Source organism: Mercenaria mercenaria, chromosome 4 (assembly GCF_021730395.1).
Source record: "Mercenaria mercenaria strain notata chromosome 4, MADL_Memer_1, whole genome shotgun sequence".
Taxonomy (NCBI): Eukaryota; Metazoa; Mollusca; class Bivalvia; order Venerida; family Veneridae; genus Mercenaria; species Mercenaria mercenaria.
This window is the reverse complement of record NC_069364.1, coordinates 42617237-42635625: the sequence shown is the minus strand read 5'-3', so window position 1 is coordinate 42635625 and position 18389 is coordinate 42617237. Positions and strand designations below refer to the sequence as shown.

Sequence of the window (18389 nt, the reverse complement as noted above, 5' to 3'; positions counted from 1 at the left end):
ATTTTGACAACTTTTTACCTAAATCTGGAGGCATGCTGCTTTAAAATTTCTTAATTTTATACATATTTTGAAAAATCTATTGTAAATACATGTAAAATATGAGAATTACAGGAAAATCGAAATAATATTATGCAGTAGCGTAGTTTCATTAATGAGCCAATTTTTGTTCTAAAAAGTCGCAAAAGAAAGGAATTAGTGAATAATTGCATTTATTCAAGTAATTTGCTTGCATTTTTACGATAAAAATTGGCGTTATCGTAAACTTTAGTTTTAAGCTTCATCAAAAAGTGATATGTGAAATAATTATTACTAGTATTATCATAAGTTCCAAAGTTACTTTATTCTGATTTGTCCAAGGTTGGGCGTTCATTTTCTTCCAGTTAATTAAGTATTTGATAAATAGTGTATAATTAGTGTATTTTCGGTGCAGTATTATTGAACCCAGTGGAAAATATATTCTATTTATCACGTACACCTACACCTTCATCTAATGTAGGAAAACATTTAACAAATCTCAATCAATTCAGTACTGACAATACACAATTTGATATCCTCTGTATAAAACAAATTTGATACACATATAAAAATAAATATCCTTTTATTTTGTAATAGATGTATGCCTTACATTGATTCGAAAGTCATCATCTTTTATTTGTTGTGTAATAAATTTGTGGATAAATTCTTCCAATTTTTCCTGACAGAGACTTTCTAAAAAGTTCGTCCTGCTCCGGTGAAATATGTTCGTGTGCCGGATGGAAGTTGCCATACACTTTCTTCACTGTCATGGACATTGATGCTATCTGCTCCAAACATCTCGTCAGTTCATACAAACGTTTATCATTTTGTGCATTGAGCAAGCTTGCTGTTGTCATTTCCAGCTCATTTCTCAGACCCATAATGAGCGAATTTTCTTCCTCTATTCGTGTTTCAAGCTTTGCTTTAAGCTCATCAAAGTTCCTTTGCAAAATGGTCATTTGTATTTCTGTGTCTAACTTTTCAACCTTAAGCTCTCCATTCTCTTTGATGGCCTCATTATATTTCGACAAAGTTTCTTCATATTTAGACTGGGCTTCGTTATATTTAAACAGAAGATTTTGGGATTCTTCTGATAATACGGAAGCTCTCATGTTTAGGACGGCATTGTCTTTTTTCAATGAATTCAATTCATACTCTCTGTCTTTTGTCAGCTTGTTCATATGGGAACTATCAAACTCTTCGCTTTCACTTACATCTGTTGTTTCAAGAATATTTGTCAAAAGAGATGGCATATCATCATATAACTGAAGATTGTTTGTTTCCAGACTTTTCGATTTCTTCATGTGTTTCATTTCAGAAATGTCCATTGCTTGCATTTGTATGTACTGTTTTGCTTCAGCCAGTTGTCGTTTTAGACGCTCGTTTTCTTCTGCTAGTGCGTGTCGATGCTGTATGTCAACGATTTCTGTATCAGTTTGTATTCCTGGAATACATTGTATAATATATATTTATATAGTAAACTAAAATTGTTCAAAAGTGACAAACTATCACTTATTTAAAATAACGTTTTGAGAAGTTTATATTGTTTGTTTTATCGCCACTTTCCATATTGACAACAGTCAGTTATTGTGTGTCTGCATTTTGTTTGTTTTTTTTTTTGTTTTGTTTTGTTTTTTTAATTGTGTTTGTTTTTTTTTGTTTTTTTTTTTTTTTTGTTTTCTTATTGGGTTTAATGACACATAGTCACATTTTAGGTCAAATGGAGACTTTTGAAACGTTTTATGGTGGAGGAATACTCCTGTCCCCTCCGCCCTTCCAAGTATTGTTTCAGTTGTTTCAGGCATGGGTGGGTACCTGAGGTAGAGCCACCGGTATTCCGTAAGTCAGCTCTCAAGAAGATTTTTAACCCACAAAGGAGGTATCGAACCAAATCAATGAGTTTCAGTTGATAAATCTTCGAAAGGAAGTACGTTTTGGGATTTCTTTTTAAAAAAAAATTAATGTCAAGGTATATCAAAGTAATTTTATTTTTGCCACGCCAAATGAAAATATAAAATTATATTATTTAAAGCTTTAAAATGCAATATTCTCACCAGTGTCACAGAAAAGAACGTAATGCCTGCTTCTAGAGTTCTTGACATGTGTTTCTTGTGATGGCTCACACGGTTCATTGATTTCATATACGAGCAAATCGTCGCTGCTACCGCACGTATTATCCCGGGAACAAGATATACATGTAGAAAGCCTTAGTTGTTCGCACGATGTTGAAATTGGCCGGCGGTTTGAGCAGACTGCTGCTATTCTTAATATCCTGTTGCACAATATGTCAAGTTGAATGGTGGAGTAGCAACGGAAATCAACTCCTCTCACGTTGATTTCTCTAAGATGGTCGCCAGTTGCTGAAAATATCCATATTGACAGAAAAATTGAAATCATTATGAGTATCATGAATCTATACCTATTTGTTTAAGGTTGCGTATTATCATTTATTTATTTATTTATTTATTTTTGGGCTGGATATATTATCATGTGGGTTGCTTAAACTAGCCACTAGACTGATTTCACAAAATTTCAATTTTTGTATTTTATTTTTTCTTTTATTTTATGTTATAGTGACAATTCTAGTTTTAGATATTTTCTCAGAGAACTGATGGTAAGAGCTGATTGTCACCTAAGGCTATTAAGATACCCCTAGATGTTTTAGTGCATCATGCAAGTGATTAAGAATTATGTAGCTAACCACTGATATGTTTCGTTAACGAATTTTAAATGGCTATGACTTTCCCATGTAAGAGTTCATCCAGATATTTGTTCTCAGAAATATTCTTACAAGAAGGGATAGTTGTTTTTCATGAAACAGATCTAACTCAAGATATTTAAAAAAGATTATGATTGTGAAATAATGGCATTTTTGTTGAAAGTTGGACAATGGGTAATCGTTCGTCAGAGTTAGGACCAAACTTAGAATAAAAAAGACTTATTTTATAATACAAAATGTATTTCTAAGAAATATTGTAATCATTTAAGCATGTTTCCTTAATTTTATTAATGAATCTGCTTGTGATTAACGATTTTTTCTTGGAAATTGTCTACTAATCAAGTTAGTGAAGAAGACTTTTAATTTTATAATATATATAATATGTACTTGCAATCTTTGATGTAGCTAAGTACTACTACACTGATGGCTTTATAATAGATTTAAATAAGTAAGATCCATGCAATATTGGCAAACAAGAAAATAATAATCTCTGCTACTGCACAAGTACAACACCCTGTCTTTATTGAATTTAGCTCATTTTTCCACTTTTGAGAACATCACTTTTCACAATTTCCATGTTTTTCTCCTCTTACAATACCGAACATGAAGTTCTTACATATTTAATCTGTTCTGACCACTGAAGTAGCAAACTTCCTGCTACCAGATGGTTTCTATGAGCTACATAAACATGGGGCAGTAAACTAATGACCTGTATCAGCTAGGCTGCGGTCAAGATTTGCCATTAGAATTAGAATATGATATTTGACATAGGATATAGACTGGCTATGTTCAAAATTTTAAAAACAAAAATTGCAAAAGTATATATATCATAGTCTAGGAGCTAGTCTATAGTTTTCTGTACTTAGTTACATTTCATTGACTAAAACTCGTGTGAAATAGGTTATCAAATTATCATATTTGTGGTCATGTTGATCCGACATGATATACAACTTAATAATTTATCAGGTAAAGGTCCAGTTGTAATGACTTCGATTATACTTGCTTGATAAACAGTTTAAAATAAACATACCGGTGTATCTAAGCGGTGGATCAAAGTGCAAAACATTTTCTGTGTTTTGGGCGTACTTGTAAACCATATCAATAAGCGATTCGTTTCCTAGTGCAGCCAGAATCGTTTGTAGAAAGAGCAAGTCTTTACTTGTAACGAAGTTTCTCGTTTGTAAAAGGTCAAACACTTTAAGAGGTGATGCATTTTGAAGATATCCTGCGCTATCCCCATCATTCTTGCCTTTAAATAATGAAAAGGTAAAGGATATGTTACTACTGAATATAATGTTTGTAAAAAGATGATATTATTTGTAAACCATTAAATGTGTTATTGAATTGATATTTACTTGTTTCCAAATTATCATAAAATTATAAAACCAGTTTCCGAATAGTTCTAGGGTTATATTATGATCTTTGATGATACATGAAAAATTTGAAAGCATTCACTCATTTGGTAAAAATGTCATATAGGATATTAAGTAATTCCTATCTTATTCAAAGCAATTAAAACAATCTGTTTACCTATCAACAGAAACTTAATTGTTTCCAAATCGTACTCTGTTAGTTCTTTCGACAGTCGGACAAGCAGTAACTTCAGTCCCCAACATTCTTCTGGTTGCCGAGGAATTGCTGGCTTGCATTCCTTTCTCCTATTTGCCGGCCAGTATGCGTCAGATACTTCTTCGGCTATAATTCTAGCTTTTTCATTTTCAATGTAACGTTCTTTGAGAAAAGTTTGATCTGTGTCAGACTCTACCTGTTCATGAATGTTTCGTGAAAAATTTGAATAATCATCCTGGATTTCTTGTAATTCAATTCTTCTAGAATTTAGTTGATTGTAAGTTCTTTCTTCTGGTCTTGCATCCAAACAATATTGCATCATCACCGCAAAGTGATTGATTTGTCAAAATAAAATTTGTCAATTTCTACAAACATTTAGTTTAAATTTTAAATAGTAATATTTTTCTTTGTATTCTGATATCTTAATATCCAGGAGATGTTAAAAAGACAATGTATTAACCAATAAGATACATCTTTTTTTTTAATTTAGTCCAATTGTTATTCACTCTGAAATGTATTTCGCAACACTTAACTTTTATGAACGTATTAGGTTAGTGACGCACGTTCTTAAATGTGAGCAAACACTTGCCTCTGCTTTTCGAATTTAATTGTCTCCTTAATGACGTATACGAAACAAAATCAACCACCAAGGTCGACTTCACATACGTAAGGTTATGATTTATAACGTTTGCACTCCAGTGTTTATATCGAGGATATTTGTAAACTGTACCCATTGTTTATTTCTATATATATATATATATAACCTTATTGATAGTATCATTTATTCTTAATACTAGCAGCGTTGCTCTGGCCCATATATATGATATCAAAGCAAGTCTATGACTATTAGTTTTGATACTTTATTCTAAATGTTTCAAAAGTATGGCCCTTAGTTTTGATATTTTATTCTTAATGTTTCAAACGTATGGCCCTTATTTTTGATATTTTATTCTTAATGTTTCAAACGTATGACCCTTAGTTTTGAAATTTTATTCTTAATGTTTCAAACGTATGGCTCTTAGTTTTGATACTTTATTTTAAATGTTTCAAACGTATGGTTTTGATACTTTACTCTGAATGTTTCAAGTTTACGGCTCTTAGAATTGATACTTTATTTTGAATGCCTCAAGTATGCCTCAAGGGTGCTTACAATTTTAAAACATTTCATGTATTTGTTTTTACTTTATCAGTAAATGGCAGTATTGATTTCATACCATTGGCAAGTCCAGTTTGTTGCCATTAATTGAACCATTGTACATTGATTTCCGTATCAAACATCTGTCTCTGGCTGTCGAATAGCAGACATTTTGGAACAGAAAATGCAATTTAAGATAATAACTTTGAGAACAGTACTATATTTAACAAAATATGTTTACCTATAAAATTTATTTTTGACAGATTTTTGGTGATATAAACAAATAACTCCTTTTTACATGTTAGTCACATGCAATGTGTAAATGACTTGTTTCACAATGTGAGTTTTTTTTTCAACAATTTGATCATCAGCAAAATAACGACAGCAAACAAATCTGGTATTTTACGAATATCGAAAATTACCTTGTCTAAAATGTTAAAAGTAAAGGTGTTGTTTTTCCAATTATAAAAATGTTGCTGTCATTCAAAATGCATCTATTTCATTCGTGATCAATTATCTATTGCAAAATACGGGTATGTAAAACAAGGTTAATTAATTCATATCTTTACTGATTTTGCCCTTACGTTACTATTACTCGAGTTCAGAAAATGTGATTTATTGATATACAAATTATGAGTGGGGGAAATGGAATGTCATTGATAAAATTTAAAGCAAGTTGTTCGCAAATGTTTAGAAAATTTCAAAATATTTTTGTTATTGAGATCTTTGTTTGTAGTTATGGCGTAAATGTATATTTTATATATTCTGAATTCAGAATATTATTAATAGTCCCAAGTATAATACTTGTTTCTTTTTGTCATTATTATACACCTCGTGTTTGAATTTTCTTAGATTCGTTTTTTCTTTTTTATACTGTAACAACAAAAAAATGTTTTTAACTTTCTCATGTCATTTCTTTTATCTTTATAAAAAAACGTGCAGTTGTATGTGTTTGCGAACACACAATTTTCTATAATTCGTACAATTTTTCTTGTTATATCATGTGTATTCAAATAAATTTATATATAATTGAATTTTCTTTCTTTTTTTTTATAAAAAGATATTCGTATTATGTCAACAGGTTCCTCGATGACGATTCTGTTTTTTTATAACATTGGCTTTCGATTTAATTTGATTAGATTAACATTAGTAAATAGTATTTTACGAATTGCCTGATAATCAAAAGATTACTAAATTAATACAAATTTTAGTGTGATTTCACTGGTGATCATGTATTTCGCTCTTTTAATGTTAAAGGTTCCGTGCTGAATTGAAATTTAACCACCTATGTGATGTTTGATAAACTTCACCAGAATGACTGCTCTCTACACCTATATTTGACCTTCGCTCCCTGAACACTTGTAAAAAAGACTACACATTAAAATCAAGATCAATAATTCTCCAAACTTTTGTATCCATGTAAGCAATAATTCGTAAAATTAGCAATTACAGTCTAGTTTAACGTTTTAAAATTGGAAACAAATAAATGTATTTTTAATGCTTAAATGCTTGTAAATCATGTGTTTACTTATTATTTTCAACATACAATTGGCACTCGTAATCCATATTTATTCCAGAGATTTGATGATAATATTTTTATTCAGTTACAGATAATGATGACTTGTTAGTTTTATCAATTAAACTGAGTGACAGTTCATTTTTTCATGTATGTTTTATGTTGAATATAGCGACTTATCTCATCTTATGTTCCAATTTGTCAGAAGTAACTGACAAAAAAATGTATTCTGGTTTCGAAGCAGGGTATATTCATGCATGTATTAAAACAGATAAAGACAAAAAATATGATAAAAAAACTAATTCTTTATTTTGATAGAGTAACTACTGTTTTGTCATTAACAATAAAAGATATCGGTGAAATGTATCAAATCTTTCTAAAAATAAAGAGAAAAACTAAAAGAATTCTCTTAGTACGATATTCAACAGAGCTATGAGATAAGATTAAACAAGGGGTAAGTATTCAACGAACTTGTAAAGAATGTATGATACAACATTCAGCTGTCTATTTGAAAGACGTTCGGTTCTGACTTGATTACCCTTGTGTCAACACGGATCATCTATTGTCTATTCTAAATGGTATGACTTCTTGCAGATCTAGCATCAATACCTAATATAATAAAAATATCTTTAGCGATTCTTTAGATCAACAATATACATTCAATTGTTCTGCGGGATAAATAACAAAGCGAAAGTATGCCGCCAGACTACTGTAGGCGTACATTTATTAGCGCGGCAAAAATTTAGCGCAAAACGCAATTTTTGGTGAAATATCTAATTAATGCGTGGACGTGAATTAGCGCTCTCGCGAGACCGCTAATTTCTGATTTTAGCGCTGTACGAGGTGAGGCTATCGGAGATTTACGGAGATTCACGAAAATATTCGGAAATAAACTTAACCGTCGGCAATTTTTATGTAATGTGTTTCTGGTGTAATTATACGTGATACTGATTATTAAATCAACTTTTTTCACTGTTGGCGGGCTAAAGAAAGTAGGATTTATTTTAAATTATTTACTTAAGTGTTATACCGTAAATCTCTTCTTGTATTTAATTATAATAATCTGCGTGTTATATATTTTGTATAGAATCTACTAGTTATAATTGCTGAAATAAAACGAGATTGTCGAACATTTTAATCATTGAATCTCCTTTGTCCTACATGCATTGTGTCTTAATACAAACGTTCACACCTTTACGTATACGAGCGAATGCAACAACGGACATGCCCGAAGGTGATACGGAAATCGATAACAACTTGATCAAATGAGAAAAAACACAAACTACAAGCTTAAATATTTTATTTTGTATAATGATATATTTAAAATAATAATATGAACAATAAACAGGAATATCATACGAACCTTAAAATATTAGCAAGCAGTGTAACTAGTGCAAACTGTCAAGAGTGTTTATTTGCAAAATTTCGAAGAAAACATCATCAAATGAAAATGCTTGGACAAATTAATGCGCGGACATGAATTAGCGCACGTGCGATAGCGCTAAAAGCGCTGTTATTAGTACACCGCTAAAATAAGTAAGCCTACAGTATTCAACGAACTATATACAGAGTAACTTCCAGTTGAATTTGTAAAGAAAGACATTCAGCTACCTATTTGAAGGACGCTCCCTCTTGATCAACAAGGCTCATCTATTGATTATAAATATTCGAATGACTTTTAGTAGATTGTGTGTCTATAAAAGAGACAATAACTGTAGCTATTCTCTACATTTCATTGCTCTGTGGGATAAATAACAAAGGGAACGTATGCTGTCAGACTATTCAACGAACTAAAAACAGAGTTACTTCCAGCTGAATTAGAAAAGAAAGTATGATATGTATGATGCCTACCTGAAGGACGCTCCTTCTTGTCCTGATTACCTAAATCAACACGACTCATCTATTGGCTATAAACAATCGTATGACTTTGGTAAATCTAGCGCATCAATACCTAAAATAGAAAAAGAAACTGTTGCGATTCTCTATATTCAATTACTCTGCGGCTTGAATAACAAATAACATAAGGGAGAGTATGCTGCCAAACTATTCAACGAACTACATACAGAGTAACTTCAAGCTGAATTTGCAAAGCATGTATGGAATATTTGAAGGGCGCTCCCCTTGTCCTGATTATCCTTAAATCAAAATTGATAATTTGTTAACTGTAAACAGTCGTGTGATTTCTAAAGATCTCTTGTTTTCCATATACTATAGTGCATGTTTTCTGACCTGGCAGAGATATTTATAGAAATGTCATCAATGTGCCATTCTATCGTTTAGTTTAGGGTAATCGGCTACATCATTAGATTTGGTTTCATTCCGTACGAATAAATCCGATTGCATCAAGTTACCTATTGATTTTAATGGTACAACCTGTACTAAAATATCTCCGCCAGGTCAGAAAATATGCACTATAACTTCATGATACATAAAATGTTTAAACTGTCTAGGCCTAATAAATATTACTGTCAGTTTGTTACTGGCTACTTGTTTTTTCTCAATTGTTTAATGGGAATCATGCGTAAATACTAACATGGAAAACAAAAGAATAAAGTGAGTTAAAGTTACGCTTAGTGTAAGATTGACCTTTGATATAATGAACGAAAAAAAAATCAGCTAAATAAGGACATTCTTTTTAGGAAGTTTTTATGCTTCATCAGTTTCTAAGCGGATTAAATATAATCCATGTAACTTCAATCTGAACTTCTAAAGGGATTTGATGCCAAGGAAACCAAACAGTTTTACCTAATAATGACGGGACGTCTACAGATGTAATCATTTACTTTAAAGAGTTCAGGATATAATACTAGTTGTTATTAAATAAGAAAGTTTAAACACGTTACAAATCATAAACAAGTTCTAAATTTTGTGACGTATTTTTAAGTGTTATTTTTAATATCTGTAATTAGAAATAATAGCTTTCTTTGATCCTAAAATCTATTGCTTTTCATCAAAGCATTTGAATTAAAAACACATCATACATTTTTATGGAAGTAAAAGTACAAACCACTTCTAAATTTGAGGTCTAGAACTTTAACGATTTAGGTGATAATTTAAATAGTAAACAGTTACTGTATGATGGTGAGGTAAATTTCCATGCATATGAACCTGACCGAGCTGATATTTACCGATGCTGATAGATCGAGGTGAATATCACATTGGTCAGGTCAACAGCTTGAAGATTCTTCGATATTGTCATACGGTTAGTATCTATTTCATTATACGACAACGCTGGGAAAAGAGCAGTATGTCTGGTGTCTTAACAGTAAAAGTAATACTAGATTGTTCATAAGGAAAATGCTTACACACAGTCGACCATGTTCCACTAAAACTCTTGAAATGTAAAACAAATGTCAAACCGCTTCTCCTTATAAATCCTATTATATATGCAAATTTGATTTCTATTAGAAATAAATGCATGGATTTCTTTGTGGAATAGAACTTTTTGCGATGAATATCGCTTTCTACTAACCTCTAGCTATGTCGCCAGTTACTGGCAAATGAAATAAGCGAAATTTACGAGACATAAAATAATATGTTATAAATGCAATAACATAATAATTGGTGAATTACAAAAGATATGCATTATACCATTCATCAAAAGAACAGAATAGCAGAAATTTATTAATAAGATAGCCAAAGTGACCCTAGGTCCTAGGTAGCACACCTTAAATTGACTATTTGACATTGAATATATGTATGACACACTTTATCATAAATAATAACAACTGTGTTTTGTATAAAAAAGTAAATCATTCAAAGAGCCCTCACCCAACCCCACCCCTATCCCCATTTGAAAAAAAAATTAGAGGTCCTGACAAGGATTCAACAAACAAATTTTAATAAAAAATCTACCGGAATAAGTCATTTAAAGATATTTCTACTTTTAGGTAAAGAGTCCCTTTTTAAACGGACCAAATACCCCTATTCAAAGAAATTTAACAGAGGATCTTACAAGAATGCTACAGACCAAGATAGACCGCCCGCTTAGCTCAGTAGGGAGAGCATCGGTCTACGGATCGCGGGGTCGCGAGTTGGATCTTCGGGCGGGGCGTATGTTCTCCGTGACGATTTGATAAACGACATTGTGTCTGAAATCAATCGTCCTCCATCTCTGATAATTCATGTGGGGAAGTTGGCAGTTACTCGCGGAGAACAGGTTTGTACTGGTTCAGAATCCAGGAACACTGGTTAGGTTAACTGCCCGCCGTTACATGACTAAAATACTGTTGAGAAACGGCGTTAAACCCAAAACAAACAAACAAACAAAACATACCAAGATCGATAAAATTTGATCAAACACTTCATGGGAAGAAGTTGGTTTAAGGTTTTTCTATTTTAGCTCTAGCAGCCCTTAAAAGGGGAGTGGAGCACCCATTGAATAAATTTTGGAGACCTTATAATGATGCTACAAAACAACTTTGATGACGATACATCAGGCGGTTCATTAAAAAAACTGTTTAAAATTTGTTGTCTACTTTATGCTCTAACGGACTCTAAAAGGAGCTGAGTGCCCCCATTTGAACAAATCTAGGAAAAGATCTCATAATGATGCTACAAAGCAAGTTTGAAAGACTGTACGTGAAAACCTAATAATGATGTTACAGACCAAGTTTAATGAAGATCCGTATAATGGCTCATGAGAAGAACTCTTTTAGAGTTTTTTTTTTCTGTTTTTAGCTCTAGCAGCCCCTACATTTGGCTAAAAGAGGCCGAGTACCCCATTTGAACAAAATGGTGAGAGGATCTTATTACGATGTTGCAAACCATATTTGATGAAGATCTATCAAACAGTTCATAGGAAGAAGTCATTTAAAAGTATTTCTGTTTTAGCTCTAAATAGTGGCTCTAAAAAGAGGCCGAGGGCTTCGATTTGGACAACATTGTGCAAGGGCCTTATAGTGATAGTACAGACTACGTTTGCTAATGATCAAGTAAGCAACTCAAGTTCGTTTAAATGTTTTCTATTTTTAGCTCTAGTAGCCCCTAACTGGGGTCAAGTATTCCCATTTGAACAACATTTTGAAAGGTTCTGACAGTGATGCTACATGTCATGTTTGATGAAGATCCATCGAGCAGCTCGTATTAGTCTTTTAAATATTTCACTATTTTCAGCACAAGCGGTCCCAAAAAGGGATCAAGCGCCTCAATTTGAACAAAACTGGAAGGGATCTTACAATGAAGCTTCGGGTGAAGTTTGATGAAAATCCATCAAGCAGCTCATAAAAAAAAGTCGTTCAAAGGTTTTTTATTTTATTTTTAGAACAAACTTGAGAGAGAAACTTGCAAGGATGCTATAGACTAAGTTTGGTGTAATTCTGACCAGTAGCTGCAGGTTAGATGTTTATGTAAGTTGTGGACGACTGAAGTCGAACTTCTAACGATGAACGCCGGACCATCCACCTATTCTAACGGCTCACCCTGAACCTTTACTTCAGGTGTGAAAACAACAGAGCCACGATGACCCTATATCGCTCAGCTGAGTGTAGTTGCTTGCTTGAACAAATTTCTCTGCTAAAGCTTCAAAAAACTTGGTGAGTCGGTCATGGCAGGGATTATTAAAAATAACTACTGAAATCTGTTAAAATGGTACAGTGGTCCAAATCTCTTTGTTGTACCTTCAAAAACAAACAAGTATGTCAGTGGGTCAGGGTCAGGGTTAAGAATATTAAAGATGTGGTCCAAATTTCTTTGCTGTAGCTTCAGAAACAAGAAAGTAGGTCAGCAGGTTAGGGTTAAGAATATAACAGATGAGTATTAAATCTGTATTAAAAGTTATAAACGTGGTCAAAATTTCTATACTGTACCTTCAAAATCAAGAAAGTATGTCAGTAGGTCATGCTTAAGACCATTCAAGCTGAGCATTAAAATCTATATTAAAAATAATATATGTGGTCCAAACTTCTATGCTGTAACTTCAAAAACGAGAAAATATGTCAGAAGGTCACGAATATGACTATTCAAGATGAGTGTTGAAATATGTATCAAACATTATACTTATGCTCCAAGTTTGTTTTCCACTGCTTCAAAGTAAAACTAGGGACCACCTGGGTGTGGCCTATATTGAACCCAGGGTCATGATTTGAACAATCTTGGTAGAGTTACACTAGAGCATACCACATAATACATGTCTAAGCTCCAGTTTTACCCCAGGGTGATTAATTTGAACACTCTTGGTAAAGGGCTACTACACAATGCTACATACCAAATATCAAAGCCCTAGGTCATGTGCTTTTGTACAGGTAGATTTTCAAATGATAATAGGTAAGGGTAGATTTCAACACCAAATGTGATTTCAAAGTTTCCCCTATATAAGTCTATATAAACCATATGACCACCCGGGCGGGGCAATATTTGACCTTATTGGGATAATTTGAATAATCTTGGTAGAGGACCACTAGATGAAGCTACACACAAAATATCAAAACCCTGGACCCAGTGGTTTTGGACAAGTAGATTTTACCTATATAAGTCTATATAAACCATATTACCCCCAGGGCGGGGCCAGTTTTAGCAACAATTTTGGTAAAGGACTACATACCAAATATCAAAGCCCTAGGCCATGTGGTTTTGTACAAGAATATTTTCAAAGTTTTCACAATTTAAGTCTATATAAACCATGTGACCTCCAGGGCGGGGCCATATTTGAGCCTAGGGTGGATACTTTTAACAATCTGGGTAGAGGCTCACTAGATCATGCTACGTACAGATGTACCAAATATTAAGTTTTTCATTTCATGGCACCCAGAATTCTGCATGGAATTCAATTATTTTGGGCAATTGTGAAAGGGGGGGGGGGCACCCAAAGATTATTCATATTAAGTTTGGTGTAAATCTGCCCAGTGGTTTTGAAGAAGATTTTATTAGAAATTGTTGACACACGAAGCACCGCGGACGACGAACGACGGTCATCGAACGGTCACAATAGCTCGCCTTGAGCCTTTGGTTCAGGTGAGCTAAAAAGGTGTAGCAACAATACATTGGGTTGATGATGACACTGGTTTAATATACAGACGCTTACCTTTTAGGTAGAATTTCTTCAAGCTTTCTTTTTACTCCGATCATCATTTGGAAATCTGTCTGACCACTGTCAATCGAGCTGGCATGGTTCATGGGGATAGTTTTGTGGACATCTTTTTACATGAGATTTAAGTACCTATGGTGTATCTTTAGTCTGATGAATCAATATTTGTTTTGTAAACTAGCGCAATTTTTACATCCTTTTAGAAAGTGTACACACAATTCAAATTACTACAGCTATACTAGATTTATGATCCGTGTTATTATTATCACGGAGTAACAGAGTGACACATCACCTGTGGAAGGTTAAATGTCACAAGTTCAAATCCTCCTCTGTTTCATATAAAAACTGGCAACTTCATATCTTATTAAGGTATCTTTATAGAATATCATTATCACAGACAGCTTCTATTCATGAATATTCTGTCATAAATTGAGGAAAAATAAAAGGAAAATAGGAGATTGAAAAGTTGTAATGCCAGTCAGTGGTGGTCTGCTACCCTAAAAGTGACGTAAATTTCTTTTGTCCGCACAAAAGGTTATGTTTACAATCATAAAATTTGTGTCAAAATCAAGCAATGCAATGTGCTCTGTGAAATTTGGAATATTTTTCAAGTGTCTGACTGAATGCTTGACTTTTTCAATTCTCTCTTTAGAATAGAAGGTGTCAGTGGGCATTTTGCCTCTAAATGCCATTCAACAAAGGGGATAGTTTTGTTTGAAAAAAAAATGTAAGAAAAAGGATTTGATGAGCCTATATAAAACTGCTATTTTTATGTGTCTGAAATGCTGAATTACTGAAAGAATCACATTTTAATGGTAATTTCTCACGTTTTGGGGCATGTGACAGGGTCATTTCTTATAATGGAAGTCAACGGAAAAATAATAGTGCCTGACCTAAAGAGAATTTCCTATATTTGTGAATTAACTGAAAGAATTGATTCTGAAGAAAGATTTTGTTATTGTATATTCTTCTGCTGGATTGTTGTAGGAGAATCAAAGCCTCCTAGGTTATTCAGCAATAAAAATGCAGGGATTTAATCGAGTAAGTAGATATTTTCAGTCATTATCAGCGCCAGGGTGCTCAATTTTGGCATTATTAATTTTTCAAACTGGTGACTGCATGTGACTTAGACGATACTTGCAGTATTTAGTGTCTACCCAAAGGCAGAACTTTCTTTGTGTGCAGGACATAAGGAGGGGTGGAGTGTTAGATGAATGTATAGTGTTTTTTTCTTTTCATATATCTTTTATTTAGATCTCTTAACAGACTTGACCGGTTATGATTCCATGAAGATTTTATCAAAAGACTGTAAGAAAACTAGGTACTGACAGTGCCAGAGTGGTTATTGGTGAAGAATAGTTAAGGTATGACAAAGAAATACATTCTTTTAGACAGGCATAGCTTTATATTTGCTCTTATAACCTCCTGCATTATATGTGGAAACATTTTCTCTTTTCCTTGAAGCAATGACAGTCAGCGGGACGCCATTTTTGTCTTTTTATTTGTCTGTTTATGTAACTACTGATAATGTTTAATTTATTTCAGATGTTTTCCAGTGATTCAGTTACTCAAAACTAAATTAGAAGCAGGAGTAACATTGAAACTTGAATATTAAGATATCTTTAAGCTCCATGCTCAAAAAATATATGTCATGAAGAGACACAGAGTTTGTAATACAGACTCAAGAACAAGCAGCTAATGCTTTAAAATTTGGAATATTTTACAAGTGTCTGGCTGAATGCTTGACTTTTCAATTCTCTTTTTAGAATAGTAGGTGTCATTGTGCATTTTACATCTAAATGTCATTCAACAAAGGGGGTAGGCTTGTCTGAAGAAAAATTGTAAGAAAATGGATTGGATGAGTCTATATAAAATTGTTATGTTTATGTGTCTGAAATGCTGTCTTACTGAAATAAAATCACATTTTAATGATAATTTCTCAATTTTGGGGTGTGTGATAGAGTCATTTCTTTTAATGGAAGTCTATGGAAAAAATAGAAGTGCCTGACCAGTAGAATTGCGCAGCAAATGAAAAATCAAAGCACTAAAAGTGCTGAATGCGGCGGGCTTAAATAGAAGACATGAAATATAATGGAAGATTGTATTTTAAAATTTCTCTTTCTCAAAACAGTTAGATTTTGAATTTTAATTATAAATTTGCATCTAGAATATACACTGAATACATATTTTTCTCAGCGAATCACTTTTGTACCACGTGACTGTCCAATATATTACTGTATTGGATCCATTATATATTCCGTATTTGACTAGACAAATCCTTTATTTTAATCTGCATGTAAGCAAAACGATAAAAGCCATATACCGATGAAAGTATCCGCATGAATATCAACTTAATGCAATGTTACATACGTCTAAAAGATGAGTTCATGTCTGTTTGATTGTCTTTTTCCTTTTTTACCGAGAATAAAAGGCATAGAATAACAAGAAAATAATGGTAAACCCAATGGATGCTCACCAAAATAAGATTATTGCATATTAAAAGAAACAAGAGGACCATGGTGGCCCTATATCACTCACCAGAGTTGATCTGGCCTACGGAACTAGTTTTTGACCTCACATGACCCAGATTCAAACTTGACCTAGAAATCATCAAGACAAACATTTTGACAAAGTTTCATGATGATTGGGTTACAACTGTGGCCTCTAGAGTATTAACAAGACAAACATTCTGACCAAGTTTCATGAAGATCGGGTTACAACTGTGACCTCTAGAGTTTTAACAAGCTTTTCCTTTGATTTGACCGGGTGACCTAGTTTTTAAACCCAAATGACCCAGATTCGAACTTGACCAAGACAAACATGCTGACCAATTCTTATGAGTTTCAAACTTAAACTATGGAGGTTAACAAGATTTTCCTTTGATCTGGCCTGCTGACCTGTTTTTTTTATCCTAACTGACACAGTTTCAAACTTTACCTAGAGATCATCTATACAAACATTCTGACCAATATTCATAAAGGTTGGGTTACAACTGTGGCCTCTAGAGTGTTAACAAGCTTTTCCTTTGATTTGACCGGGTGACCTAGTTTTTGATCCCACATGACCCAGATTCGAACTTGACCTAGAGGACATCGCGACAAACATTTTAAACAATTCTCATGAATTTCCAACTTAAACTGTGGACTCTTGAGTGTTTATAAGATTTTCCTTTGACCTGACCAAGAGATCTTCAAGACAAACTTTCTGACCAAGCTTCATAAGATTGGGTCACAGATGTGGCCTCTAGAGTGTTAACAAGGTAAATGTTGATGGATGACGCATGTCGCATGACGAACGCAGCCGGACAATGACTGGTCACAATTGCTTACCTTGAGCACTTCGTGCTCTGGTGAGCTAAAAAGTGGAATTCGCTGACTGGGCACATATAGTTTTAAAAAATACTCATGTTGAATTAATAAAATATTAGAACCTCACTGGAATATTATCCCACCATAAGATGAAGATACATGAGTGCCATGAAGGCCCTGTATCGCTCACCTGACCTATTGACCTAAAGATCATCAAGATTAACATTCTGACCAAGTTTTCATTAAGATATGGTCATAAATGTGGTCTCTAAAGTGTTAACTAGCTTTTCCTTTGATTTGACCCGGTGACCTGGTTTTTGAAGTGACATGACCCAGATTCGAACTAGACCTAAAGATCATCAAGTTTAACATTCTGACTAAGTTTCATGAAGATACAGTCAAAAATGTGGCATCTAGAGTGTTAACAAGCTTTTCCTTTGATTTGACCTAGTTTTTGACCCCACCTGACCCAGATTTGAACTTGACCAATAGATCATCAAGGTCAACATTCTGACCAAGTTTCATTAAGATATGGTCATACATGTGGCCTCTACAGTGTTAACAAGCTTTTCCTTTGATTTGACCTGGTGACCTGCTTTTTGACCCCAGATGACCCAATATCAAACTCATCCAAAATTTATTGAGAGTATCATTCTGACTAAGTTTAATTAAGATTGGACCAAAATTGTGACCTCTAGAGTGTTAACATGCTTTTCCTTTGATTTGACCTGGTGACCTAGTTTTTGACCCCAGATGACCCAATATCGAATTCGTCCAAGATTATTTTGAGAGTAACATTCTGACTAAGTTTCATTAAGATTGGGCCAAAATTGTGACCTCTAGAGTGTTTAAAAGCTTTTCCTTTGATCTGACCTAGTGACCTAGTTTTTGACCCAATATTGAACTCTTCCAAGATTTTATTGAGAGTAACATTCTGACTAAGTTTAACTAAGATTGGTTCAAAATTGTGACCTCTAGAGTGTTAACAAGCTTTATCTTAGATTTTACCTGATGACCTAGTTTTTGACCCCATATGACCCAATATCAAACTCTTCCAAGATTTTATTGAGGGTAACATTCTGACCAAATTTCATTAAGATTGG

At 33.4% G+C, this 18389-nt stretch overlaps 1 protein-coding gene across 1 annotated transcript; it reads right to left on the bottom strand.

The window, feature by feature from the left end:
* Positions 1-641: 641 nt before the first annotated feature.
* Positions 642-4622, bottom strand: LOC123552837 (uncharacterized). The gene is made up of 4 exons (XM_045342581.2): positions 4265-4622; positions 3765-3983; positions 2070-2375; positions 642-1459 (listed from the first exon to the last, which is right to left on the bottom strand). The coding sequence occupies exons 1-4, from the start codon at positions 4620-4622 to the stop codon at positions 642-644; spliced, it is 1701 nt and encodes a 566-aa protein (XP_045198516.2).
* Positions 4623-18389: the final 13767 nt, after the last annotated feature.

Coding starts and splice junctions, on each gene's coding strand:
- LOC123552837 (XM_045342581.2), bottom strand. CDS start 4,622: ATGCAATATTGTTTGGATGCAAGACCAGAAGAAAGAACTTACAATCAA. Junction 3,984..4,264: donor AATTAAGTTTCTGTTGATAG/GTAAACAGATTG, acceptor CATTATTTAAAG/GCAAGAATGATGGGGATAGC. Junction 2,376..3,764: donor TCCACCGCTTAGATACACCG/GTATGTTTATTT, acceptor GGATATTTTCAG/CAACTGGCGACCATCTTAGA.